Raw genomic sequence first — 27,578 nt, forward strand, 5'->3', positions numbered from 1 at the left:
TATTATCAACAGATGTAAACCTGGTTTCTTTTGCTCTGTTGTTTAACACAAGACAAATATATTATATGTGTAGAATAAAGTAGTAGTTGTGGTATAAAGGAGTAACATGTATTATATTGTATTATTAGTGTTTATAACGTTTAGTAGTTGTTTTTTTTTAAATTTAGATATAAGATTCCTGAAATTACCTTGACTGAATTACTCCAGTTTTCCTGCAGACATGTTCTCTCGATGTGCTTCAGCTGAATAAGGCTTGAGAACAACGCCGTCCTCCACTGAGACTGCAGTGTGTGTTAGTATTCTTGTCTTGACAAGTTTATCAGCCCTTATGAAGGAAAGTACTCAGACGCTGACTGGCACTGATTATAGAAGATTACCTTTTTCACACCCCTTCATTTTTTAATTTTTTTTTTTTTTAACTAGTTCATTTTTACTCATTTCAATCATGTACAACTTAATTTAGAACAGCTAAAAGGAAATTAAACCATGTTTTATTTACAATTTTCAATGCAAAAAATGTTTCTCCATAAATGACATAATACAAGTACAAAGTTAGTTTTATTTTTCTGTAAAAGCAGTGTTATTCCTCCCGTGTATAGAATCCTGAAATAACATAAATATGGTAAATTTCATGTGCAGCCACAGATGATACTGACACGCTCACAGGTTTAAAAAAAAAAGAAGAGAATAACCAACAGGAACATAGTGCGCTCTGTCTCCTCATTTATGTTAATTGCACAGAACCTTCCTACGCATATACCATTTCCAACTTAATGATACCATGAAAGAGGAATTGTTGAGCATAGCTGTTCATTTTCAAGAAAAATAAAAAGCCAGTAGTGATTTATAATATATTGATGGGAGGAGTGTATTAAAAAGTAAACTTTAAACTCACACTAAATTACTTTCACTATGTTTACGTTAAACAGCAGTAAAGTAAGTAATTATGATTTACGTTATGACTGATTTAACATCATCTTTCACAAGAAATTGCTTGAAACAGAAATAGCACATCCTAGCACACCATTGCAATTTTAATTAAGTAAGGTACAAAATGCATCCAGAGTTCAGGAAAAACAGAAAACATCTTTATTCAGTATTTCAATAACCTTTATGTACCTTGAAATTAAAATACATTTAAATCGACTGTACTGTAAGTATGGCAATACATACACACATATAAACATGTATGTGGTGCATTTTTCATATGTATGCTGTATATCATTAGCAAATGTACAATACGTACAGCTATGTGCAAGTTTATTCTCTGTACATGTATATGAAAAGTAAAAATTCAAAATGTTCATATCTTAACGTTATCCCCTCGTACTTGCGTGTCGAATTGCAAGTGCACATACATCCACATTAACATGCGCACTACAACAATTCACAAATGATTAAAGCAATTTGTTATTATTTTTTTTTTTTTTTAGGAAAAGAATTTGCATTGCAGACCTTGCAGAGGAAACAGTCCACAACAGCTTAATCAAAATGCAATATTGTAAATAAACTGTACGTCAATATGTGCAGGTTCACTTCATCTTTGTCCTCAAGGTGCCTTTTTTTTTTTCTGTGACTTGTACTTGACAGTGTAACGACAGTCTTTTTGAGGTAGACTGCTCAGGTTCAAGGGCAAGCTTTTATTTTATTCATTTTTTGTTGTTGTTGTTTTAACTTTTTATCCACAAATGCATGACATTCAAAATGACAGGACATGAGTACTACATGTACAATATGTAGCAATGAGGTAGAAATGGTTATAAAGAATACCAGACTAAAAAAAAATAGGATGGAATCAACAATACAAGCAGTTTTCAATGAAATGCAATTACAGAAATACTAAAGGAGTTAAAAAAAAAAAAAAAAGTGATTCAAGTGACCGAGTCGGTATCACTGTGGGACTCAATGTGCTTATCAGAGGTTCTGCTCAACTGTTGTTTGTGACTGTAGGCCTTTTCATCACAACACCCTTATTAACAAACCACAATTCTGAATGATAACATCTACAGCATGTGAAATATACACCCTATCTGAATAGATGGGTAATTGTTTTCCTCTTGTCAGATCTTGCCGTAAGCCTTTTTACTGTCTAGTTGTCGTGACAATTAAAATCATACCATTGTAGCCCTGTGCTACGTTGTGCTCTATTGCACGGTTCAGAAGACAGCGGAAAAACGCAAATATGTGACAAAATGGTTTGTTGTGTAAGAGATTATAAGTAGTACTTAGTGTGAGTGGAACATTTTCCCCTTTTTAACATGCTTCTCTGCTGTTCGACCTCTTAAACTTGTGAAATCTGTGCTTGTCGATGGCACTCAGCGCTTCTTAGCGCCCTCTCGTCAAAAACCTTTACATCCAGTTATATTCAACAGCTGTATCTCAGTGCGACAACACTGTGCGCTGTGACATGTTGTGCCAATATATGTGTTGCTTTTTTTTTTTTTTTTTTTTTAAGATGAACAGATTAAACAGTGTTTCTATTTGTACTCAAAGCAGTTGTAGAGTTCATTAACCCGGACAGGGTAAAACAGGAAAACTAAGGTTTAAGAAAACTCGCATACCTCTTGAATATCTGACAAAGTGTGATACAATAACTGTATGCCCAGGGAGAGTGCTAAAAACTTTCCAATTTCAGATAAGCACAGCTTACATTGCGGCATTAATGGCACTGAAATGCAGCTTCTTCAAAAGCATGCTCATCATATTCAAAAGAAAAAATATTTTACTTTGGCTTCAAGAAGAAAAAAAAATCAATAACACCTCAAAGTGCAATAAATACTGATGCAATATTTAAGGAGAGTGTTTAAGGGAAGCGTTCTTCATTTACTACACTTCTCCTCTTAAACAAAAAAAGCAACACTTTTGAACTACACAACGATGTGTTTCCAAGAATACTGGGTTAATTATATTTAATTAAATGTGTTTTATGTTTGAGACTTCTACGTGGACAATTTCAACGTAACCAGTGAGTCTGACGGTTTCACTTGATATAACAGAAAAAGTGTTTGGTCAGTGTGAACTTTTGAATTCAAAGGACCCACCTCTACATACTCTGAAAAAATAATACTTATAAGTAAACATAAAGCGGCATTCATGTTTCACCCCACTGTCTCTTCAGTTACATGCAAGTCAACAAACTTTCCTTTATGAATGTTTCAACAAATGAAATGATCCTGTTTGATTAAAATGTGTTGGGTTGGGTTACTGTTCCACAAAATATAACTTCTGTGGACTTAATGAAATTACCAGCTGGTATCAAGTCAAAGTGTGTAATACACCCGTCAGCCCACCGCAGGAAGTTTCGCCTCACCTAGCGGTGGAAAGTACGGTGCCTCAGGTTTGGGCACCAACACTACTTTGTACAGAAAAGATCATGTTTTCTGGTAAATTATGAATTGTCGGTAACGTCCTCTGGGTCACGTAGGTTACGTTAACTTTTTTTTATATGCAAGTCAGATACGTTACGTAAGTAACTTACTTGCGTTACATTTCTGCTTTTGCTTTCTAACTGACTCAAACACCGGCCTCCTGGGTGAAAGTCCTGCGTTTGCTCTCCTGTGTGGACCTCATCACTCTTTGTACTTCATCACATGACCTACTTCTTCGACCCTGGTCATACATGCGTGTGCTTTTCACGCCTCGGAGAGGCAAAACGTGACACTGACACAGAGTCCTCTAGTGGACTTTTGGGTGTATTACACGCCGTGACACTGGCCTGAAAATGCCAAAACTTATGACTGGAGTACTCATCTATAAATGTACAGCATAACATAGATAATGTGGAACTACAACCAGATATGGCTGTTGGTTTCTTTGTTCTGTGCTGTAGGTGCTCTGCTGCTGTTTTGGATGCTCTGTAAACATCCTGATATGGATCTGAAAGAGTTAACGATACCAAAGTAGGTGGCGGTGACCAATATGCCTACTGTATGATGAAAAAAAAAAAAGAACAGTAAAAACATGTGCAATAGACAACAAACATATAGGGACCTAAAAATACAACAAAACAAGGTCCTTCAGCGCCTCTGCAGTAATACACACCTACAGTGATATCTACTTTAGTGGCATTTTTAAATGTGCGAGTGCTTTGCTTTTCTTACTGCTGTGAGGACATAATACATTCAATATTTTTACTTGCCAATTCATCTGTCAGTCCTGCTCTTTTGTTGTTGGAAATGTTGCATGGAAATGTTCTGCTTAATTGCAGCAAAGTGTGATTAATAACACAGTTAAAATGTGAAAATGATAACACAGAAAGAATAACAAGCATTTTGTATACAGACAGTCGTGAGACTAGCGTTCAAAACATGTCCTCAAAAAGGAATGCCACACAATTCATCAATGTTCCAGTTGTTGCCTCAGAAGTTCAAACCAGTTCCTCTGTAAACTTTATATTAATGGCATTATTTCTGAAGACAGAACATTTGTAGGCAGCACCTGTAAATAACGTCAGTTTTTGAGTTTCTGCTTGACCTCAAAGATTCAGGGGTCAAACAAGGTGTGACAACAAGATCCAGCAGTCAATGTTAGCGAATACAGACCAAATTATCCTACGGTGGATCCCAAACCTGATATTCAGTGGTGTTCCCCTTGAAGTACATTATGTGGTGAGACACAGGCTTCCTGGGAGTTATCAAAATGTAAAGCTAATAGATTTTGCACACAACAAAATATTGTTTGGTGTTGTCTCACAGGGTTTCCTCATCAAACAAGCAGAATAGGTGCTGACATTTTGCTGTCTTTGTGAATTTGTCTTTCAGAGATAACAAAAAAACTGAGGTAGAAAGGAACTTCGGCTATACATAATCCTTAGGTTTCATTAATGATAAAACAGCAGCAGGATGGAAAGAAATAGCTCAGGGCAGTTGTCTTCCTCAACCCCAAGATGTTTGTCTGCACCTTTTGATTTTTTTCTCAGCTCTGCATCACCACAAGCTGAACAGTTATGTCTGCAAACAGGGAACTAAGCAACAGGATAATTGTATTTGATGTAAATGAAGGTTTTATGTGCGATAGCTAATAGAAAAAAAACAACTACGCTCCAAACAGAAACTTCCTCAAGGCTACAATTCCAGATACATAATAGTTCCTTTCTTTCTTTTCAAAGGCAAATCTCTGATCATGATACAAGTTTCCATTTCAAACAAATTCAAAGGTAAAGAATCCTAAACAAATGACTTTGCCTTGCAAATGAACCAGAATTATTCTCATACATTCGTTGTAAGAACCTTCTCATTTCATTTGGAGCTTTTTGAGGTATTATATAGCCTTTCATGTTTTGATGACGCAATTTTGAATGCAAGCCAAATGCTTGTGTAGCATGTAATGCTTCGATACAAGCTTATGAGGTACTATACATATCATCATCACTTTCCTGAGTTTTCAAATAGAGAACACTAAAAGAAAAAATGGTATAATTTTACATTGTGAAGTACTACTTTTACAATATTTAGTTTTTTTGTCTTTTCATGGTCATTTCATCTACAGAGAGGCTAGTACATGAACCAAACTTAAGTTGGCTAGAATCATATTGTTACAGCTTTAAAAGTGTGAGTGTGTCGATGTTATTGTATTTAAATGTGTTACACATACATAAAACCTGCGCAAGGTAATGAAGCTCAACTGAAATTATGCCAATAAATTTAATTCAGCTCAAATTAACCACAACTGTTCACAGAGAGCACGAAACAGACAAAGCTGAAGAACACTGTTCCAATGAAAAAAGAGAAAGCACATTTTTTTGTCACATTGTAAAGCTTTTTTTTTTTTATATCAGCACATGTCACCAATGAAATTGTGAGGCCAAAAAAAAAAAAAAAAAAAAAAAAAAAAACTACAACAAAAAACTTTAACAGCACCACCTCAGGCACTTGATAGCAACTAAATCTCAAGATCAGCAGAATAGTATATATATATATTCATATATATATATGTATATACAAAAATGGGGGGAACTTTCTCCAAGTTGTTTTAGTGAGCACATGGCTTCAGTCATACAAATCGTCAAATTGATTTTACCAATGTGTCTTCTGTCTGCAGCCTGTAAGGACCATCCCTTTCGTTCTATATAATATGTTCATGTCACCACTGTTTGCTTTTTTTCTTGTTCATTGAAGGCCAAACACTTATTTGTATTTAACAACTGGATTTAAAGAAATTGTGTTTGATGGGTCTCTTTCATTGACTACAACCAAACATTTTATTCCACTCCGTGTACATGTCAAGTTCTTTTTGTGATATGCTGGGCTGGAATTTGCAAAACACACTGTCAAAGTCTTGGTAAGACACAGGCCTCATCTGACTTGGGTGGATGCTTGACAGGTCAGTACCAGGCATGCCATGCAGAGGACCTACCACAGCCTCTTGACACAGCTGGGCCACATCCAGTCCTGAAAAGCCCTCTGTCCTTTGAACCAGTAGTGACATCTCCTTGTCACTTAGACAGTAGTTGTGCTGCGAAAGCAATTGACTGATTATCTGATGTCGTGCTGTCCCATCAGGCAACGGGATGAGCAATCGCTTGGTAAAGTACCTCCGTAGGGACTCCGGGATCTCTTCAGGCTTACTGGTGGAGCAGACCACGAGAACATGGTCCTCAGCAGAGGTCAGAATACTGTCCAGCTGTATGAGGAGCTCAGTCTTGAGGTGATTCACTGGGCTCTCCTCACTGAGCTGGGCTGACAGCAGCAGATCCACCTCACTGATGAAGACTACTGCCGGTTGGCGACACCGGGCCACGAGGAAAGATGCCTGAATGATCTTGTCCCCTTCCCCCAGCCACTTGGTCATCAGTGCTGAACTGCTTAGTCGCAAAAAGGCCGCCCCCAGCTGGCTGGCCATGCAGCGTGCCAGCAGCGTTCTCCCAGTTCCCTGAGGTCCAAATAAAAGGAGGCTCCGAGGTAATGTGGCAAGTCCACTAAACATATCAGGCCTTAAAATGGGCCATAGTATCTCCTCTTTGATGGCTGCTTTGGCCAAATCCAGACCTGCGATGTCACTCCAGTCCACTGGGGAGCCCTGCTGAAGGATTTCCGTGGTCACCATTTCCACCAGGTTGGAATCGGTGTTCTTCAGTTGTTCCTCTGCAGCGTGGATGGACGAGGTAGCCGTACCGATGTCGGGCCCTGTTAGGGAGTGAGAGAGGTGCTGTCTGTGCTCTTGAGTTTGCTCGCTCATGATGGGAGATTCAAACTTGCTGTAAGGCTCACCAGTTCGGAGATCACCTGCAGAGCTTTTGGTTGAGCCATATGATGGAGGGGTGAGTGGTCTGCCAGAATGCAAGTTAAATTTTCTTTGCTGATCAGAGGACATTGGCTGTTTGGTTGGCTTAAAAGCTAAAGACGACGTTTCAGCATTTCTGTCAAAGCCATTGCCCCCGTTTGAGTCACTGCTGTCTGCTATTCTGTACATCGGGCTCTGTGAAGAGCGCTGTTGGTTGTAGTTGAAATTGCCATAGCTTGAGTCCATATCTTCATGTCCACTCATGTAGAAAGCTTTTCGTTTTAATGAGTTGGATGTGCTGCCATTCAAAGGTGTTGGTGCAATTGGGGTATGATTATGGGACTGGTAGGTGTAGCCGGGCAGTGTGGAGGGAGGGATTGGTGTAGGAGCTGCAATACCGGACGGCAGATAAGCAGAGGGAGGGGGTGCTCCCCCTGGGCTATAACCAGGGCCAACAGCAGTCTGGGAAGCATACCCCGTTGGAGGATAATTGTAGTTGGGAAGGTTTGGAGACCCGGCGTTGTAGCTCGGCACTAAAGTAGGGGGAGGAGGCGGAGGTGGCGGTTGTAATAGCCCAGCACTGTGCAAAGGAGAGGGATGTGGGGAGGGGAGGGCTGGGGTACTCTGGCCGCTGTAACTCGAATGCAGGTAGGAACCGTTGTAGCTGGCAGTATATTCCTGAGAGTGGAGGCCCGAGTGGAGGGTAGTGGCTGTGTGACTCCCACAGTTACTGCTGGAATAGCTGGGCTCAGACAAGCTGCTGGCCACCCCTGGGGAGCTGCCTATGCTAGCAGACACATCTGTAGGGGGTAGGGCAGCTGTCATTCCAGCTTTGCTCACAGATATAACATCTGGAGCACAGTTCATTGGGTAAATCCCCTCCTGCCAGGACTCATTCTCTGACTTTCGTCCATTCATGAGGCCAGCGCTGCTATCGGAGTAGGAGCACAGCAGGGCTCTTTCATTTGGACCTTCTAGGATCCCAGAGTACTTCTCTGCATATTTCTTAAGCAGATTGGAGGCAGTCAGTGCAGAGATGTCATCGTTTGCCCACGCATACTGGTATGTTCGCTGTAAGTGCCCCCGATAGGCCTCTACTTTGTGTGCTGGCGAACGGGTAGTGGATGAGATGTCAAAGTGTTGCTCTGCCCATTGTGTGTGCTCTGGGGTCCACTGCATCTTTAGACCTAGATATTCCGCATAAGGGAGAAATATGTCAAAGTAGGCATTAAATTACGGCTCATAATCATTTAAAATGAATATTCTGATATTCTTCAATTTTCTATAATAATGAAATAATAAAGATTCAAACACTAAGAAAGAAACAGGTTTCCAAACTGGTTGGACAGAGAATGGTAAAACAATACAAAGAAGAAAGTAAAAGATTTGTATTTTTTTCTTACTTATAAGTAGTATAAAGACAAAAATTAATGAGAGTATTCTGAAGTACAGTATCTTCTAAAAAACAACAACATTTTTTTACATCTTGCTTCGTCATCTCCAAATGTCGGTCATTTGACAAACAGACTACACTAACTGAATCCACATCATGGTCAGTATGAGGATGTGGGAGCCAACACCTGGTAACCGTGGTATAATCCACCCAACGCAGAGCAGAGTGACACAGACATTGCAGGTCAGTCTATAATCCAACTCTCATCTGAGGCATTCTGAGACAGTTTCAAATCTGCTTGGAGGAGAGCAGCAAAGCAATCTTCCTTGGCAGCGCTCTGTTGCTTTCATCACACAAACCCCTCAGCCCAGCATGAATTACATCCACATCGAGTCTGCCTACTGCTTCCTTGTCGGCAGAGTGAGGAAGAGAAAAAAAACATGCTTCACTTGTCTTTTTCTCTGCAGCCTCTCTCAGCCTCTCTATATGGTCTTAAGGGTTTGAATGACAGAAATAATCAAGTTAAACCCTAAAGTCAATCTGCAAATAAAAGTTTCTACTCATGCTGTCATCTTTTACTCCGGGATTATCAGAGGATATACCCCCAAACAATGTAGACTATTAGAGATTAGAGCTCAAAACAATCTGAGATAGTGTACAGAGCCTCACAAATCTTTCATCAACACTAATCTGACCAAAAGCTACAAGATGTGAGAAGATGCATTTGAGCAAAGTTTTCCTGCCTGTAAGAATGCCTGTCTTTATTAAGCAGGCGATGTCAGGTTGTACTTTATACTTCAGTAGGTTAATATCACAGGATTTAAGCAACAAACAGCTACTGTCCAGAGGCAGATTACAAATGCAGTGTTTGTCTGCAGACTCCCTTCTGACTCCCTCCCAGCCATTTGCCCACCCACCGCACAAGACACCAGCAGCTAATTAGCAGGATGATGCTGCACTAATTGTGCTAATTTACAATGTTTTAGTCAAAGGGATCCATACTATGGCTCCATGGTTGTCAACTATCCAAGCTAGTGATGAAAAAAAAAAAAAAAAAAAAACCTGCCTGAGGCAAAAAGCCTGGGCAGAGAAATATAGTAGCCACACTGTTAATGCTCATCAACCTAAAGAAATTGCCGTATGAAAACAAATCCTATCGGGAACAATTACAAAGTAAAAGATAAAATTACAAAAATGAAATATCCTCTTTACATTATAAGGCCAAACCCTTTATTTATTTTATTTTATTTAAAAGAAGTCAGTCATTACCTACTGTATTAGTCACTCACTATATCCTAGGTCAGCTATTTTGTTAGATATATACGTGGGTGCAATGCAAAGGTACGAGTTTTTAAGTGGAGAATTTTTTTTTTCCAGTGCAGCCTCACACCTGATATTTTTCCGTTAAACTACATTAAAATACTTTTTTTTTTTTTTTTTTTTAAACAAATTGTCTGGTATGACATTTTCCACATTATTACTGAAAAAACATTCCTCAAATCAAAATAGTATTTGGGAAATAGCAAATAGTGCTGTATTAACTGCCAAAAATTGCAACCATTACTGGCATTGCAGTGCAAGTATCAGGATTAAAGCTTTTGTAAAATCATTCACGAGTTTTTGAACACTCAAGGCACATTTTGTCAATAACAAAATTGCACACAGCTTATTGTGTGAGATTCCTCTATTACTGCTAATCCTCTCTGGACAATGTGCCACTTTGGACAATCAAAGAAGTGGTACTTGCAAAGTGTACTTGAGATCACTGAGCCTCAGGTATTTTATAAAATGGAGACCATCCAAAGAAGACTTGAGATGTTTTATAAAATAACTTTAACCTGGCAAACGTGTATATTTTATATAAAATACCAAACCCAGCAGAAAAATATGTATATTATGCTGTCCTATGTTATGTTATGTTATGTTAAATTACCAAAATAGATTTAGTATTAGCTACAATAGCAATAACATAATGACATTTTCATTAATATTTGTATTACTGTGTGCAAGTTTCAAATTATTTATTGTGTCTACGAGTTCCCTCTAACTTAAGACAGTTATAAAGCGTCGTATGTAAATGAGAATCAGACTTTTGATATAAACATGGTATTTCATATATTTTATATAAACATGGTTATGGTATGAATGGTAAATGCATCCCAGGACAAAGTCTGAATATTTGTAAAATAATATACAGACACAGATATGCATGTATGTGTACACACACACACACACACACACACACAGTCAATAGCATAATGATCTCGTACTTTAGCATTACGGTAAAATGTTGTTCTTTGTTCTACTTGCATAGACATTCAAATACAACATCCACAGGTTCCTTTGTCCTTCTTTAAAATGGTATAATTACCGAGTGCTTCATTAGTGGAATGTTTTCAGATAGCCGGAGGACTCAGGCTCAGATTCCACTGATCAGCCACCAAAAATAAGGCCTTTGTGAGACTGTTTTGTGTTCGTGGATTCAGAGCTCTTAATGGTCCTCTTTGGTACATTTAAGATAATTATTCTAAAACATGTTTTTTCTGTGTTCTGTTATTTGGGAGTTATGACCCCCTGCTAAATATGAGATTTCTTTGAGAACACGCATATTTGTCCAGCATTAAAAATGTATAGCATCATCATTGTGGTTAAGAGTGGTTTCCTGACAATTCATGTTATATATTGTACACAGTTCACACAATCATAAGCTCATCAAAGAAAAGAAGACCAGGTGGAGCTGAAATGCGTTTGACATGTGATGCCGTGGTGTCATGCTGTGCTATGGTGTTTAATTTCTGGTTCAGTGATCATCATCGATGAAACAGAGATGCTGACCTTTTTGGGAACTATTAATCTGGTAGCCCAGGCCGTTTTTAAGCAAACAAGAGTGGGCCTCCACTCTGTCCATCCAATTTCCTAGTGCGTAAATTGGACCACCGCTTGCACAATTCTCTATTCATTACTGTGCTGCTGAAAGGAAGCACAGAGGTGGCAGAGAGGTTTTCTTTTCCTTTTTCTGTGTATGTGTGTTTGAGTGAGAGCGAGAGGAAAAGGGAGAGAGAGATAAAGCAAAATGCCTTCCAGGAGGGTTCCCAAGCATAAAGAGCTGGACTTTCCTTCCTCTTTTTGGTTTGGGGGAGGGGACAGTGGGTGGGTTGAAGGAGAGGGGGAGGGGGAGGGAAGTGAAAGCTGTCGTAATTGAAACGCAGCCTAATCAGACTCATTACCATTTTTACCAATTTGCAACACCAAAGATGCTTATTAGGTAACTGTGTTTAATAAGCCGCTCTTTAGAAAACTAACTGTAATGAGCTCTTTAAAGTCGGACTTGAGCATGATTATGCACTGGAAGTGTTTTGCAGAGCTGAAGCAGACTGGTACATTTAGTCATGCACAATGTCATAATTAAGCTGCACAAACTCTGCACTTCACACTACACAATAGTCCCAGCTGAGGCAGTCGACATACTGAAAAGTATTTATAATTACTGATCATTACAACCCTGGGATTTTCATCACCGGATGTAAACATAATTATGGGAGCATTTGCTTTTATTCGACACACACAGAGCTCTCTACTTGACAAGCGTTCAAATATTGCAGACAGACAGTAATTATGTTTATAAATAAAAACAAGCTCATATTCATATTCAAATTCACGGGAGGTATTCTAAGTAGGGGAGGGGCAAAACATTCTAATACAGTGTGAAGTGGTAATCGGTATGCCTACAGACAGTCATTCATCTCACATATCAAGTTAAGACTATTTAAACTCAATTTAGAGCTCCATGTGGCAGTAATTCCAATCTTTGGATGGCAGGGTGCCATTTAACCCCTCATTTAGAAAAGATATGCCTTCCTCAGTCACTGTCTTTTCCAGGGCTGCTGCCCATACATCTCAGTCTGACCACCCATGGCAGTAAAATGTCTCCACACTGTCAAAGCCCACTGATCCCAGTGGAATCTATTCTAACACGAACATAAAGGCTGGAAAATAACTGTCAAAGTATGTGCTAGTATGTTTATTACAGTTAACTCAAGCAGACAACTTTCTGTGACAGGACCGTTCTTTGTAATCACAATAATTCTTCTGATCATACTGATGAAGTGAAACAAACCGATTGCTAAAAAGCTCGTGCTACTTCAATTTAGCAAACACATATTAGTTATTTAAAACACCCTAAATGTCGGGAACACCACCGTCAAAATGTATTTGAGGTTAACTGAAGACACATTTTATATCATTGAACTTTTTATGTTATCTAATAGGCAAAAATAGCAAGTTAATTAAACAATACCAAACGTGACAAACAAAAATAACAAATATCAACCAAAAGACATACAAAATCAGAAAATATTATTCAAAGCACAGCATGAAAATGGATCAATGATTCATAGATTATGTATGAATTAATAGCATTAAGTAATGACGTCACAAAACATGATCATAGAGTTGTTATTATGGACATACACAACTGATACTATAACAAAAAGAAAGGTCATTTTTAGATGAGGGCTGTTTCAGCGATTGACTTGGAGAAAAAGAGCTGCGTTGAATGTCTCAATTGATAATTAGCAGAGAAAAGTCCCATAAACGGTTTTAAATCAGGAGGATAATTTAAATGTGTACATCTGAAAGTAAACTGCAGCCAACGTCATTGTGTTCCCATGATCGGAGTGGGGAAATGAAAGAGCTTCATACATATTATGATTATTGAAAGGACAGCCAAGAACAAATCCGCATCGTCTATTATAAACTATATTGAGGGGAGGAAGATTAGTTCTAAGATTGTAGCCCGATACACATCAGCAGCATAATCAAATATTCGTAAATTGAGTTGTAACACGAGCTTCTTTTTAACAGTAAATGAAAAGCAATTTTTTTCACAATATAATTAATATGGTATTTAAATGAGAGTTCGCAGTCAAGACATCGGCCTGGTATTTTGTGTGTTCAAGTGTTTGCAGTGCACCATCAAAATAGGCAAGAAAAAATAAAAAAGATTTAGATTTGGATTTCATGTTTTGGTGCGATTTAGCTTGATTGAGCAGTTTATTAACTGCGAGCCAATATTGTAGGATATTAAAGTTAGACTGCAGAACTGATTCAATCCTTTTTAAATGAGTTCTTAATATGTATCTTAACATGTGGCCTGTATTAATCTGCACCCAAAATTGAGAACAAATTGAGAGGTCATTAATAGAAATGGAAAAAAAAGAAGTGGAAGCATGCCTGATGTCAGAATTTCTTCCCTTTATCACAAAACATTGTTTTTTGTTATGAAGATAGGGACTGAACCAAAGTTGGTTTGAGTTGTTTGAGATGGAATATTCAGAGGAAGTTTATCTTGAAGACGGTAGAGGTCAACCAGAGCGAAGGATTTGGCCAATTCAATGAATAACTGCAACAGAATTTTTTTAATTTGTTTGTTATAATTAGCAGTAGTTGTGGAATGATTTGATTGAAAGCCATGTGTAGCTGAACTGATGGAAAACCTGAGGGCGCTTAATTTCATCAGTAAATATATTATAATGTGTTATCAATATAACGTGGATGACACAACAGAAAATTAGTATTATTATTTCAAAGTGTCTATTGTGGCAGCACTATTAGTATTTTACTTGTTTCTGTTAAACAATTTAAACTTGTGAAGTTTAAATTGCTTAATTAAACTTGTGACATTTAATTAGCTTTATCATACACTTACTGGATCAACTCAACACTGAAAACATATAAATGTAGTTTAAAGTTTTTTGAGGCTCTGTTCAGACTGCCAGCTCAAATCAGATTTTTGTCATATCCAGATTGTATCTGGATTGATTTTTGAAAGTCTGAAGCCATGAAATGTGATTTTTACAATCCGGTTCCAAACCACGTTTGGACATCGCGACACGCGATGACGTCGTCTTCTGAGCGAGCAGAGTGCTACCAGACGGGCAGAGTTTGGATCTGATTTGAAAAATAAATCCCATTTGCCTGCAATGTTTAATGTATAAATCTAAAAGACGCTTCAGTTCAAACACACTGCAACGGCCATCTTTGGAGCGTAGATCTATAGAAATGCATAGAAATGAAAGGAAACGCAGGCCACGCTGCCTTCACTGCGTAGCAGATACCTTGCTGTATGGCTGCAGCTCAGTGTAGCAGCGCTGCTGCTGCCGGTCCCAATATCAGTGATCAAATGTTTGACATCGACAAGTGAAGAGTTGTAACCAAAAGAGCAATCACGTGATTTTTGTTTACCCTCGACGGAGATGCAGATATAGAAGAGATCCCTTCCATAAGGGAGAGAGCACCAGATAAACACCTGCTGCATTATTGACATAATAAAAATAGCGCTTACACTGCGTTTCACTATAGTACACATGTGATCCCAGATCTTTCCCGTCCATTTTTGCTGGGAACTGAACCTCATGTCTGAAAAATAGGCGTCCCAGATACTCTGGAGAAGACGTGTGTCGGCAGTAAGGAATGACACGCGTGACACGCGCGTGTCACGCAGCCTGTGTAGCTGCTCTACCCCTAAAAACACAAATCAAGACTTCCTGCGACCACCACACACACACGTGCAGCCTGTGTGTCCAAGACATAATGCTCTTGGTTAAAGTGATGTGTAACTGTCACGAGAACCGATGCTTTAGTACCAAGTCGATACCAAAGTTCTGAAAACACACCAGAAGGAAAGAAAACCGGTTCAGCAACGTAAGTAAAGCTGGTCAATACAATTGTTATGGCTCAGATAAGAAACAACTCTCCCTTATATGTTTGCAGATATCTGATATGGCGCACATGTACAGGTGCCCGATTGGTTAATCCTTTAATAGTTTATAGTATATAGTATAGTATAGTATAGACTTTTCTAAATTGGCATGCCAGATTGGCCCTCGTCACTGCAGCTGAACTCGGGGTGGGCCGCAAACGACATGTGCTGCCTCCTTCTCACATAATCACAAAGTCAGCTGGTTCTTTTCATCTGCTGAGAGAGCTTCACCAGAAGCACAATACACAGTTTGTTCTTTCTACTCTCTCAGATCCCAACCCACTCTGCAGGCATGCTGACCAATCAGAAACACTTGTTTATGTAGCTTTGTCGTCCCTCGCTGGCTTCCCACATAACCAAGTTGGAGGTACGACTACCCCCGACGGTCTGTGGTGGGCTAATGTATAACCTTGCATAGGAATTCACAGAGAACAGAAACAATCACATACAATATTTTAATAAAATATTATATTGTATAATACATACTATTAAATATATCAGCTGTACATGTTATGCCTGGAATATATAATAATCAAAACACTCAATGTAGTCTGTGTTTTTGTGCAAGTAGTCCTAACCGTCAACAAATTATTCCAAACTCAAAAAATCAGAACCTATTGTGGTGACCAGAGTTTGAATTAAAAAAATGGTGTTGCTTGTGAAATGTCATTACGACAGTGGAAGTGGCGTCAGTACTTGTGATCACTAGTCCTGAGCTGGCATCAAAATTATAATATAAATTAAAACAGTCTTTAAACATACTTTCAATAGACATGTCAGTCACCACGGTACGTTTCCTGCTTACAACATATATTCTCTTACAAAACATCACAAATAAGAGTAAAGCAGAAGATTAAAACCTAGAAGTCTTGTTTTAAAGGCCGGGGCAGTGGTTTGTTTTGACCACTAGGGGCAGTGCACCGTTGTGATTGCCTGGATTGGTGTCAACAGTGTCCTGATCTTGCTTTGTATTGAATTGAGAACGATGGTCGCTGCGGCCGTTAGGCAGTTCTACAAATTTCTGAAGTCAGCTTAGAGGAAACCAGATTGACTCCCGTGGTAAAAAAAAAAAAAAAAAGGAAAAGACTGTAGGTCATGTGGGCAAGCAGCTTATTAAGTCTTATAGTTATGTTTCATTGTAATAACAGCTGGTAGTGTACATAGTGGAATAATAACTCGAGCAAAAGAGCGAGTGACGTGAGGTGTAGAGTCCCAGTCTGTAGGAGAATATCCGGTTTAGGGGATAAGTCGGCAAAACACTGGACTTCAAGAGATTTAGAGACATTTATGTTTTCCATTGCAAACTGAAAGTCATAGTTTCATTTCTAGTGTTGTATAACAGCAACTGCATTTTTATTTCTGTAACCATGACAATGATGGTCCTCTACTTTAACTCGATCCCTGATGTTTCCCTAAACTGACATTTTCTGTGTACCCAACCAAACAAACCAGAGGCGAGAAGTATCTGCTGTTTCTGGCTGATGCTCCTATGGGTGTAAGGACAAACAACCTATATATTCTTTCAGGCTGGAGGACTTGTTGCAGAATCATTACTCAGTCTCACAATCCCTCTTTTTATAGCAGCAACCAAACTGTACACCATGCAGCCAGGAATGAAGCCATATTATTCCACTTTTAAATAAGAGAATGAATCCTTAGTATACGTTTTCTATCTGCAGCAACAGTAATTGCAATTATGCAACTTAAGTTATACATGACTTGTGTTTGTGTTACACACAAGGCAGGTCATAAAAATGACAGAAAAACATCTTTTTGCAGTTAGTATAAAAATTCCTAAAATTGTATTAATCTACAGAAGCAGCACATGCTTTTATACAATATACAATAATAGCAGAATAGTCACAATACATTTGTGTGTGTATTCTTTTCTATTGTTCTCCAGATTGTACAACATTTTCATTCACTGTAGTAACAACAAGGGGCTGGAGGAAAAAAGCAGGGAGGTGAAATCTTCAGTAGAATCTTCTGGATTTTATTCACATATTCACATGACTCTTCCTGTAAGGCGATGGTTTGGCCACAGTGGGAACCAACCAATAATTTGTTGTTTTTAAAAGAAATGCCCAGCTAAACAGCCAGTGGCGTTACTTCAACCTCTATACACCATTGTTTAAGCAAATATAGACAACAAAAATATAGTAACACATCTGCACTATGATTTATCCATAAATACAAAGGAGAAAAAACATTCTTATAGCACTAAAGAACATTGACGACAGGACCGATATGAGACTCTATAGAAGAAAACTAAAGACAAATCCTTGAATTTCCCGACAATCACTCCATGCTGTTTAACAAATGAACGCAACAGCGCTTGTCACAAGACATTTGTGTGTATTCTTTTCTATTTTTCTCCACATTGTACAATATTTTCATACACTGTGCAGTAACACATTTTGATCCTGAACATTAAATTGATTACTTTGGAAAAGTTTCACAGGAAAATAGATATATTATCTTGGTGGTAACCAAACCTTCAATACAGCAAAATAAGGAAACTTGGTCATATTTTCCATGGCATGAATACGACACCATATGTCATAAATCTAAACTTTACTGTGACTCCTGCTGCATTTTGAAATTTGAATTTAATAGCATTTTTTGTTGCATACCTTGGCTAGCTAATGATAAACTTGGCTTTAGGGGAACATATATTTCTCATATTTCTCTAATCCAATAAATCGTGAGGTTGAGACATTCTCTGAGCTGTCATTCTTTGTCTCTGTGATGCTCATTAAACCATGACTCTTCAGGCCAAGAGGCCCCTGAGGCTACATCTTCCATTACTAGCCTAAGTATGGCTAAATCCACACGTACTAAACTAACAGCCCTTCAGACACAAGTAGAACTTGTACACTGAATAAAACTAAGACAATTATAGGAGACAGCCGACATAGTGTTCTGTAGTGCATAATACTGATGAATACTCAAATGGCCTGTTAGTTAAAAGAACACAGTCGTTGAACTCAAACACTGGGTGAAGCTTGTTTCACCAAACAGCACATAGAGTAGAAACAGTGATTTTGCAAGCCTCTCTGAACTTGGCTACTTTGCCTCTCCAAGGATCACTTACACACTTCAAAAGAGAAGAGAGGCAGATTGTGACCTTGCTACACGAAGGCTCATTGACCAAAAAGCTACTCGCTAACATCTTCATTCCCCACAGTCCTGTCTGTTACCCCAAGGAAGACTCCAATCAAAGATGAACAAGGGGCTGGGGGGGAAAAGCAAACAGGGAAGGGAAATCTTTAGTAGAACTTTCTGGATTTTATTCACATATTTACATGACTCTTACTGCAAGGCGATGGTTTGACCACAGTGGGAACCAGACCTCTGATTTACAAACCAACAATCCAAACACTCTTGGAAATGAACAGATTACCTTGTTCAACGGTCCCATTCACAACTGTGATTACTTCACACTTCCAACCATTACACTTTACAGCCATGTTAACTTGGTTAAGTCGGTGACAAACGTACATTATAAAGAAATTTCATTCTTCATATTGTTGAGGCATAAATCTGATTTTTTTGTTTTGTTTATTTGTTAGCTTAAAAGAAATGCTCAGCTAAACAGCCAATGGCGTTACTTCAACCTCTATACACCATTGTTTAAGCAATATACAAAAAATATATAGTAACACATCTGTACTATGATTTATCAATAAATACAAAGGGGAAAAAACATTCTAATAGCACTAAAGAACATTTCAAGATGTATTTCTCTCGTGACGACAGGACCTACACGATACTCTACAGAAGAAAAGTCAAGAAAAATGCCAATCACTCAATGCTGTTTAACAAATGAATGCAACAGCGCTGCTGGAATTCAACATTTTTTTTGCGAACTCAAGGAAAGCCAAGGACATCTGTAATTCCATTTACCATTAAAACGGATTAAACGTTTAAATTGAACTCTAATTGAAAATACTCAAGCGAACAGAGCAAGGATGTTTTCCTGTAACTGTTGTCAGCTTTTCGCTGAAGCATTCTGAAGCATTCTGTGATATCGACTGCGAGTCTCAAAGAAGGTCACTTCTCCAACACAGGCCAGACAAAAGGTGAAATGAGACAACTGAAGCAATCTTAGGTCAATATGAAATAGAAATCTCTCAGCTATACTGTAATAAAGTTACTGAAGTGAAGTAGTGAAGCCATAAAAGGGGAACTTTTACAAGGAAAGAGCTGTCTAGGAGATTGGTTCGCCCACTGGCAAACAATGACTTCTAAAAACTAAGATGGCATGCTACCATGGAACTGAACTACAGTATTTGCTTTTAAGAGTAAGTTTGGATTTAAGTGGATTTATGTCAGCGACTAAAACATTGCTTTGAAAAGGTGTTTAAAAATGATCATATTCTGAATATATTCTCAAATTTCCCTAGAAGAGGTTTTAAATTGATAAAATAATGACCATGTATTCTGTACCTGCTTAATTTCAACACCTAATGTCTTTGAAAAGAATATTCAACTTTACAGTAAATGTTTATTTGTGGTGGTGCTGTTAAAGCAAATCCAGTGCTAATGTTTTAGATGTTTTATGCAGCATTTCCTAAACATATTATCCTCATTTAGCTTCATATATTCAGTGTATTCAAAGTTTTGGTCTAAGCAACAGTTGTCCGTAGAACAAGCGCTTGTGATTGGAGTTCAGGAGGGTGGAAACCAAAGTCATTCGTTTAACAGCAAACAAATGTTGACAAAGCTCCTGCCAGCATTCAGGAATTATTGTAGTATTTTCTAAATAGAAACAGTTTTTAACCTTAAATTTATTCAATTACAGGAGATTATATGCAAAGACACCGAGTGCTGTGTGCCCTTTCGGTGTGTACAGTGGATCCTATAAAACCAGAACCAGTGAGCCAATGAATGCATTTTTACAGCCTGTTCATAATCACAGTTATTGTTACGAGTTCTGTAGGAAACTGCTGTGATGTGATGTGATCCCTTAAAGGTATCATGACTCGGCCTTCATATCAGTTGCTGTGTTTCAATGTGGAACAATAAAGGTTGAGAAAAATGCCACAGAGACTCAAGAAGAACTTAAACAAAATTTAAGCTGATGCAAAATGCACTTGTTTTTCAAATCTGACCGAAATCCTTTGCTGTCAGACTTCTGGATTGTTTATTATGGGATTGAGTTGCTCCATGAGGCAGGATCATATTTCATTGAAACACACTGTTGTATCTACTTACGTGCGTTTTTACATCCATTTTGCATGTAACAATAGCAGGATGTGCCTTTTGACTTCAGGCAAAATCTCCTTATTGTTCATTTAAATCATTTTCACTTTTATTGTGTCTCTGTACATTTATATCTTAAAAATCCTCAGCTCAGTGCGCAGCATGTAAGCATGTTGTGGTACTGTAGTATTTCATTTAAACCCTGCACCATGTTATTCTTTTCAACAACATACTGAACTCTTGCAAACACAAAATGGTGCCTGCTAACAGGGTTAACACGATAGCATGTCGCGGGAGGTATTTGTGTTTGTTGAGACAAACACCTCAATTCTGTATGAATGTCTTTGACTGTTACCACATTTATCCATACGCATGGTGGAGCAGGGCTTTACTGTAATTATGTCAGTAGTGTAATTTGTACAAATGGCATGAATGAGGGCCGCCGGTGTCGATTGAAAGCAACTGTGAAGCACTGAGACGAGTGGATGAGCGATCGGGAGCCTTCAGAGAGTTCAGTGCTTTGACACAAATGTTACAAGAATGCAAAAAGGGGACGTGCAACGGAAATTATTCCAGAGCATTTCTTAATAGATTATGAAATGAAGGAAAGAGAAAAGGTCAATCTGTGTCACAAAGCAATTGTGAAAAATAAATGAGATAATTAATAGAAATTGAGAGCCAGGCATTTATAATATTTCTACATTCTCTTTGTTCCACTAACACCTTTTAGGATGCTATAAATCCATTGCTTAGGGAAGTTTGGAATAAGTGAATTTTACAATACAAAGCGTTAAATTATCATTAACAGAATAAACAGACACAAAACATCTCCCACATTTCATTATGTCGACCTCAATATGCAGTTCTTTATGCAGTTTAAAGTAATGATTGTTCCACAATGTGCTGTATTTGCATGTTCAGAGTTCAACCAATTAAAAGCTAATTAATTAGACACAATTCTATTAAGAAACAAATCCCACTCATCAATATACACAACCTGGGGTCACCCATTGCTCAAATGTGAATTGGCTCTTTGCACCACATGGACTAGAGAATAGCACAATAGCACTATTGGAGCTCACAATAAACAGTTTGGTGTGGATATATTCGATGGAGCGCGAACTCATCAGTGCTGATAGATTTTACTTTCCCTGATAGAAAGCAGAACCGCTGCTTGGACATGCAGCTTTCTCTCAAATGGTCATTATTAGGGAATCGGTCAGGTGTTTGATATCACAGATGCTCATATGTTTCCATATACATAGCACGGCTGTACTGCAACCTTCATTATAAAATATTGACACTGACTACTGTTAATCTCTGTTACTGTAAACATGCTCAAACTAATTCTTCTTTAAATGTTTTAAGCTACGTCGAAACATGTAATTGAAAGCAAGTGGAAAAGAAAAAGAAAATGATTTGGGACTGGTTTGGATCTACGTGCTTAAACTAAAGAATAATTGTAAAAAAACAAACAAATAACTCAAGATATCTTCAGAAGATTCAGATGGTTAATGATGTTAGTAGATTAATGTTTATCTTAGATTGGCAACATTAGCCCGAATATGGATGTACTAGGAAAAAATTCAACAAGTCCTCAACCCGATACGACCTTATAGGTCGTTTGGCCAAACCCTCAAACCCACAGCAGTGTTTGGTAACGGGGAGCCCTGGTTAGCTTTAGGAACAAAACCCACTCAGAAACAGAACAGTTTGGGTTGAAAGGAAGACTGAAATGGTGACGTTGGTTACTACTTCCTTAAAATTGTGCAACTCTTGTCGTCATGGCAGAATTAAACACGGTTTTAAAATGGTGGTTGGAAACGAGAGGCGAACACCGGTCTCCTGCAGCCAAGTGTTGTCACGTCAAACATAACCCCCGCCCTCCACCCGTTCTAACGGGGAAAAACCAACATTACATAGACGTCATCAGGACAGGGACATTTCTCCGGACACCAGACTGTCGGTATTTATACGACCGCTGGAGGTCGCTTCTCTTTCAACGGTAACTGAGGATCGTAATGAGCTGCTTGCACTAAAGACCTCGGGTGGTTTTTGGAGGACGTCGGTCTCAAATAACTTGTTTGCTCTTGTTGTGTATTTTAGTGGTTTTATGAGCCTCTTTTTGCAGTTATGATGTCCTAAAATATCAACTTTACTATTTTATATGTGGATACAACAAAAATGACAATCAGGCTAAGAGCAGACGTGCTTCACGATCTGTGATTACAAAGCTAGAATAAATCTTTGTTTTGATTGTTGACAGCACTTCTTGTGTCGGTCCTCCATGTGCCAGCTTTCCATCTATTGCACTGAATGCTTAAAAGCAGGCACACGGCCTGCTGGCAGAAATCACAAATATAAAACATTTACTCCACTGTTTATTGGTTATGTTTTGCCTTTCTTACAGATTATATGCATAGTGTTAAATAAATCTGCCTCTGGCTATGTGAGTTCCCTTGATGAATTGTGAACAGCCAGCAGTGAACAGAAAGTATACTCGTCCACTTTGTGCGAGGCGGTTCGTACAGCCTCGCTCATTTGGGTATGCATGAAATAACAATATCCTACCGGGAGCATTCGGAGTTTCAAACACTTGGGGTCAACTACACGAGCAGATTCCACATGTGCAGCCGGTGGCCACTGAGGTCTGGAATCTACCTCCCTCCTGGCTGGGTGACGTTGCATGTTCTATTTCCAGACCGAGGGTTGAAGTGAGGCTGCAGGGAGTGTAACACTGACCCACATGACCTGTAGCCTAGAAAAGCTGCCTGGAGCTTTGCACACTAAAAACTCCTCACTCCTTTGCTACAGCCTTTCAAAGGCAAACAAAATCTTTGCGCTGAGCATGTGTCTTTTTATGCCAAATGATTTGCATCCTTTTTATTCACATCTTTGACTTGTTGTCACTGTATTCCTCGCTCCTGTGGAGCCTCATGCTCTCTCTGAAGTCTCAAGTGGGAAGAAAGAAAGGAAGCCGAAGAGGCAAAACTGCTTTACTTTCAGGCCCAGTGTCTACAGGCCACATGTCTCCAGTCATCTGTCACTGGTTTACATACATACTATGACACTTCCTCTCTCTTAGGGAACCCGTTGTCACCACTTGGCCGCCAGCAGAGGCTGACTGGGTGCTCGATGGGTCTCCCCCAGGTACCTCTAGGGAGCCACATTAGGCATTAACTGACAGACTGACAGAAACACACAGGCCTGCACCCACACACACATCCAGTCCATCCACTGCCCGAGCACTCCCTCCTCCAACCGTACACCAGCTCACATGCTCCCAAGGCATGGCACACTTTGCATAAAGCAGTGACTTTGCTTTACATCAATTTTTTCAGACACAAAATTATTTTTCACCCCTCTAGCCTCTCCATGCTACATGGAAGTTTTGAAATGAATAATGGAAACAACAGAGCTGAAGACTCATGGGATCCATTTAAAGATGTGGGAGAGGCGATGCAGTCAGGGTTTGGGCTGCAGAAACATCACGCTCCAAGTAAATGAATGTACTATTGTTCTCGACTGTATAGAAATGCAGCTATGAACCGTGTGCAGCCCTAATAAGGCCAACAATGATGTATTAATACATTTCCCTTTAAAAGAGGAGAGTATTACAGTCAAAGTATAACAAGAAAAATACATTTCAAGTTTTGATTTCACTGTAGGAAAGAAATGGTCTGCGGGCAAACTGAGTTGAATGCAGTGCAGCAACAAGCAGTTAAACACACAAAGAGTCCAGTACTCTGTAGATATAATACTACACCACACGCTGGGATCAAACAGAGCTCCAGCTTTTGTTTAGTGCACGCACCATCATAGACAAGGCAACCGGCAAATGGCTTGATTTCCTTTGCGAAAGTGGGAGTTTAAACTATATTTAGCTTCTCTCTGCAAAAAAACCTTTGTTTGGTATATCCACCTTGCCTCCCCAGATATTTACGGTGGAAGTGAGCGGGCGGGCGTGGGGCTGTCCACTGTAACAGCTATTTCAGACCATGCAAAGTCAACACGACTCCCTGAGGTGATTTCCTGATAATGAACACAAAAGAAGTGTCGGCCCTCATAAAGCTCAGTGATGACGCCGAACTCTTGAGCGCTCATTTTTTGCTCCCCCCCCCCCTCCCAGATTTAAATGAATCTAATACCGGGTAGACTCTAAGAGGGACTGGCAAATAGGCCACACGCCAGACAACAAGACTTTCAGCTCTTACACGCCGCGAGTGAGAAACCGCTCAATGAATGGAAGTCATCTGCATGTGTGAGTCGTACGATAGTCAAACATTATCTTTCTTTCTTCCCTCGCACGTCCAGTCGTCCTGCCTTCCCTCTGCAGACTGCTGTGGTTCACGGTGTCACTGCAGACACCCGCTGCCTTGCCGCAGCCTGACACCTTAAACCTCCATGGCAGCGTCTACTCGCCCCTCCGTCCCTCCCCCTTCCCTCCCCGCCGCTCATCCTCCTCCCTCCTCTCCGTACCATCAGGCCAACCTCAGCCCATCCTCTCCCGTCCCTGACACCCAAGGCTGCCTCTGCTAGCACCTGGCAGCGTGCCGAGCTGTCAGCCGGCCGACTCCACGGAGGATGAATGATTCACTGAGAACTTTGAGAAAGCCACTGATAGCTCACATCTCATCTGATCATCGTTTTAGCTAATTGTCTCAAATTGATATTTGAGAGAATTAGTATGGGGTGTGATGACTGGGAGTATTAAAACAGTCAAAAGATGAACTTTAATATTCAAAGCAAAGCCATGTATGCCCCTGAATATGAATGTCAAAGTTAATTCAAGCATGTATTTCAATACATGAATATCACTACAATTGCAAAGTAAAATGGGTGATACACACCGTTATTCTGTTAGACAAATGAAAGATATATATATATATTTTTTTTTTTTATCTCATTAAATTTAGAATAAGCCACATTTTCAGCAGTAGAGCACAATCAGGCAGGTGTAATCATAATTAAGGGCTTACAGTGCTTAAAACAAATCAGCTAGACAAATTTGAGGATTTGTATAAAAGAAGTGGGCATTTCAAACATTTAATATGCAGAACAATCTATAAGGAAGCTGTTGAATGTGGTAAAATGAAATACTTAAACGTTGTCTAGTTGCATTGGTTTTAAGAATGGTGGCCTCGATTACCAGATTAATCAGACACTGGTTTGTGCGAACACAAGAGGAATTTCAATACAGCAAAAATATTGAGTTTTCTCTCATCCTCTTGTGAAAGGCTTGCTGCTCTCTGGCAATACAAAACTCCCCAACAACACACACACCAAAAAAAAGGAAGAAAAGAAAAGAAAACACCTTGGAAGAAGGACAGGAACAAACACCTCTCTTCTCCAAGGTTATTCAATGATAAGCAACAGTACTCAGCCGCACAATGACGGCTCAAAGTGCCAGCTATTTTCAAAAGTCATGGAATTGTATATTTTGTTAATCATACTACTTGAGTGTTGGGTATTCACTGCCCCAGCTGTCTGACCTTGCTTATAAAGTAACCTACAAATGATACTCTCAGCTCGAAAACACAAATATTATATTATACATTTTTATTTCAAAGCGCTTTAAACTGTTTTAAAGATGTCTACAATAACCAGAGAAGATGTGAGGAAGGTTATCAATGTTTCTCTTTTTTGCGAGATGCAGACACTACTGAAAGATAGCCAGGCAACACTTCAGCCATTTATCCATGCTGAAATTAAGATTTAAAAAAATGTCTCCAATCTTTTTGGTTAGTAAAATAAATGGAAGAATTTTGCATGTCTAATTAAAATGTAAACAGTGTAATGAGGACATCAGTGATTTAGGCAAACGTCTCTCTGGCTGCCACTGGGGGTATGATAATTACAGAGGCAAATCTATGAATGCACATGAATCTCCTACAAGTCCAGATTAAAAGCCTTAGTGCTAAACCTAGTTTAGTACACCTGGGGATTGTCTATTCTAGCCAATCCCCAACAGGCTCCGAGCTGCCTCGTCTCCTTATGAGCACAGAGACACCTCATGTGAAGGAGATGAAACAAAGCCCCTGTTTCAATGTGTTGGAAATAAGAGGAACAAGGACTTTACGGCAACAAATGCTATCCTCTGTGTAAATAATATGTCTGGCAATGGCCTGAATAAACCAGCCCTGCAACAGACCCTCCAAAAGTGTTGCTACTATAATCAGTCATTCAGTGAACCCTGATCTTATAAGCACATTCTGCTTCATGGTATGGCTCATAATATAGGATGTATGTGAGGGATGAGTTCCTTTAAATAAAAAGAAATTGAGAAAGAACAAGGCGTCGTGTCCAAACTCAAACTGGTTCTGGGGGGAGAAAAAAAAACATGCACAAAGAAAAACAGACAGGCAGACCAGCAAGCACACACACACACACACACACACACACACACACACACACACACACACACACACACACACACACACACACACACACACACACACACACACACACACACACACACACACACACACACACACACACACACACACACACACACATGCGCACACACACACACACACACACACACACACACACACACACACACATGCAGCACATGCACACACACACACACACACGATCACAAAACATATTTGGACAGAATCCTTTTTGTCTTTTCTTCAAAAAATACAATATATTCAACAATAAAACCAAAGAAATCTAATGAGCTATTTGAATTACAGACTGCAGTAAAACATCGACCATCTTTTATATTCTACCTGCTTTGTTTTATCCACCAGAATCTGTTCAACTAAATCCCTCTGTAAGTATTTTGTTCGAATTAGAAGAAACTATTACATGACAGGCCAGTATCTAGGAGACATACGAAGGCTGAGAACAAGCAGCCAACGGTAGGCACATGCATTTTAGAAAATGTCTTTGCCATATGCTGTCACTCAGATGAAAAAAACCAAGTCTGAGCAGACAGTCAGTGTGTCTAAATGAGATGGTAGGAGGAGGAGGAGGGAAGAGAAAGGGAGGATG

The 27,578-nt window shown here is 39.2% G+C and overlaps 1 protein-coding gene across 3 annotated transcripts in view; it reads right to left on the bottom strand.

Moving 5' to 3' along the window:
* Nucleotides 1-528: 528 nt before the first annotated feature.
* fign (fidgetin) overlaps nucleotides 529-27,578 on the bottom strand; it is a 31,310-nt gene continuing 4,260 nt past the window's right edge. For all 3 annotated transcript variants that reach the window (XM_069702490.1, XM_069702487.1, XM_069702489.1), the window contains one exon: nucleotides 529-8,408. In XM_069702490.1, coding sequence (XP_069558591.1) covers nucleotides 6,178-8,400 — 2,223 coding nt within the window. In that variant the 5' untranslated portion in view covers nucleotides 8,401-8,408 and the 3' untranslated portion in view covers nucleotides 529-6,177. The remainder of the gene's footprint in view (nucleotides 8,409-27,578) is intronic.

Source organism: Brachyistius frenatus, unplaced genomic scaffold, assembly GCF_029030835.1.
Source record: "Brachyistius frenatus isolate BFR_SWC_R1_liver_20210118 unplaced genomic scaffold, ASM2903083v1 Contig_42, whole genome shotgun sequence".
Lineage (NCBI taxonomy): Eukaryota > Metazoa > Chordata > Actinopteri > Embiotocidae > Brachyistius > Brachyistius frenatus.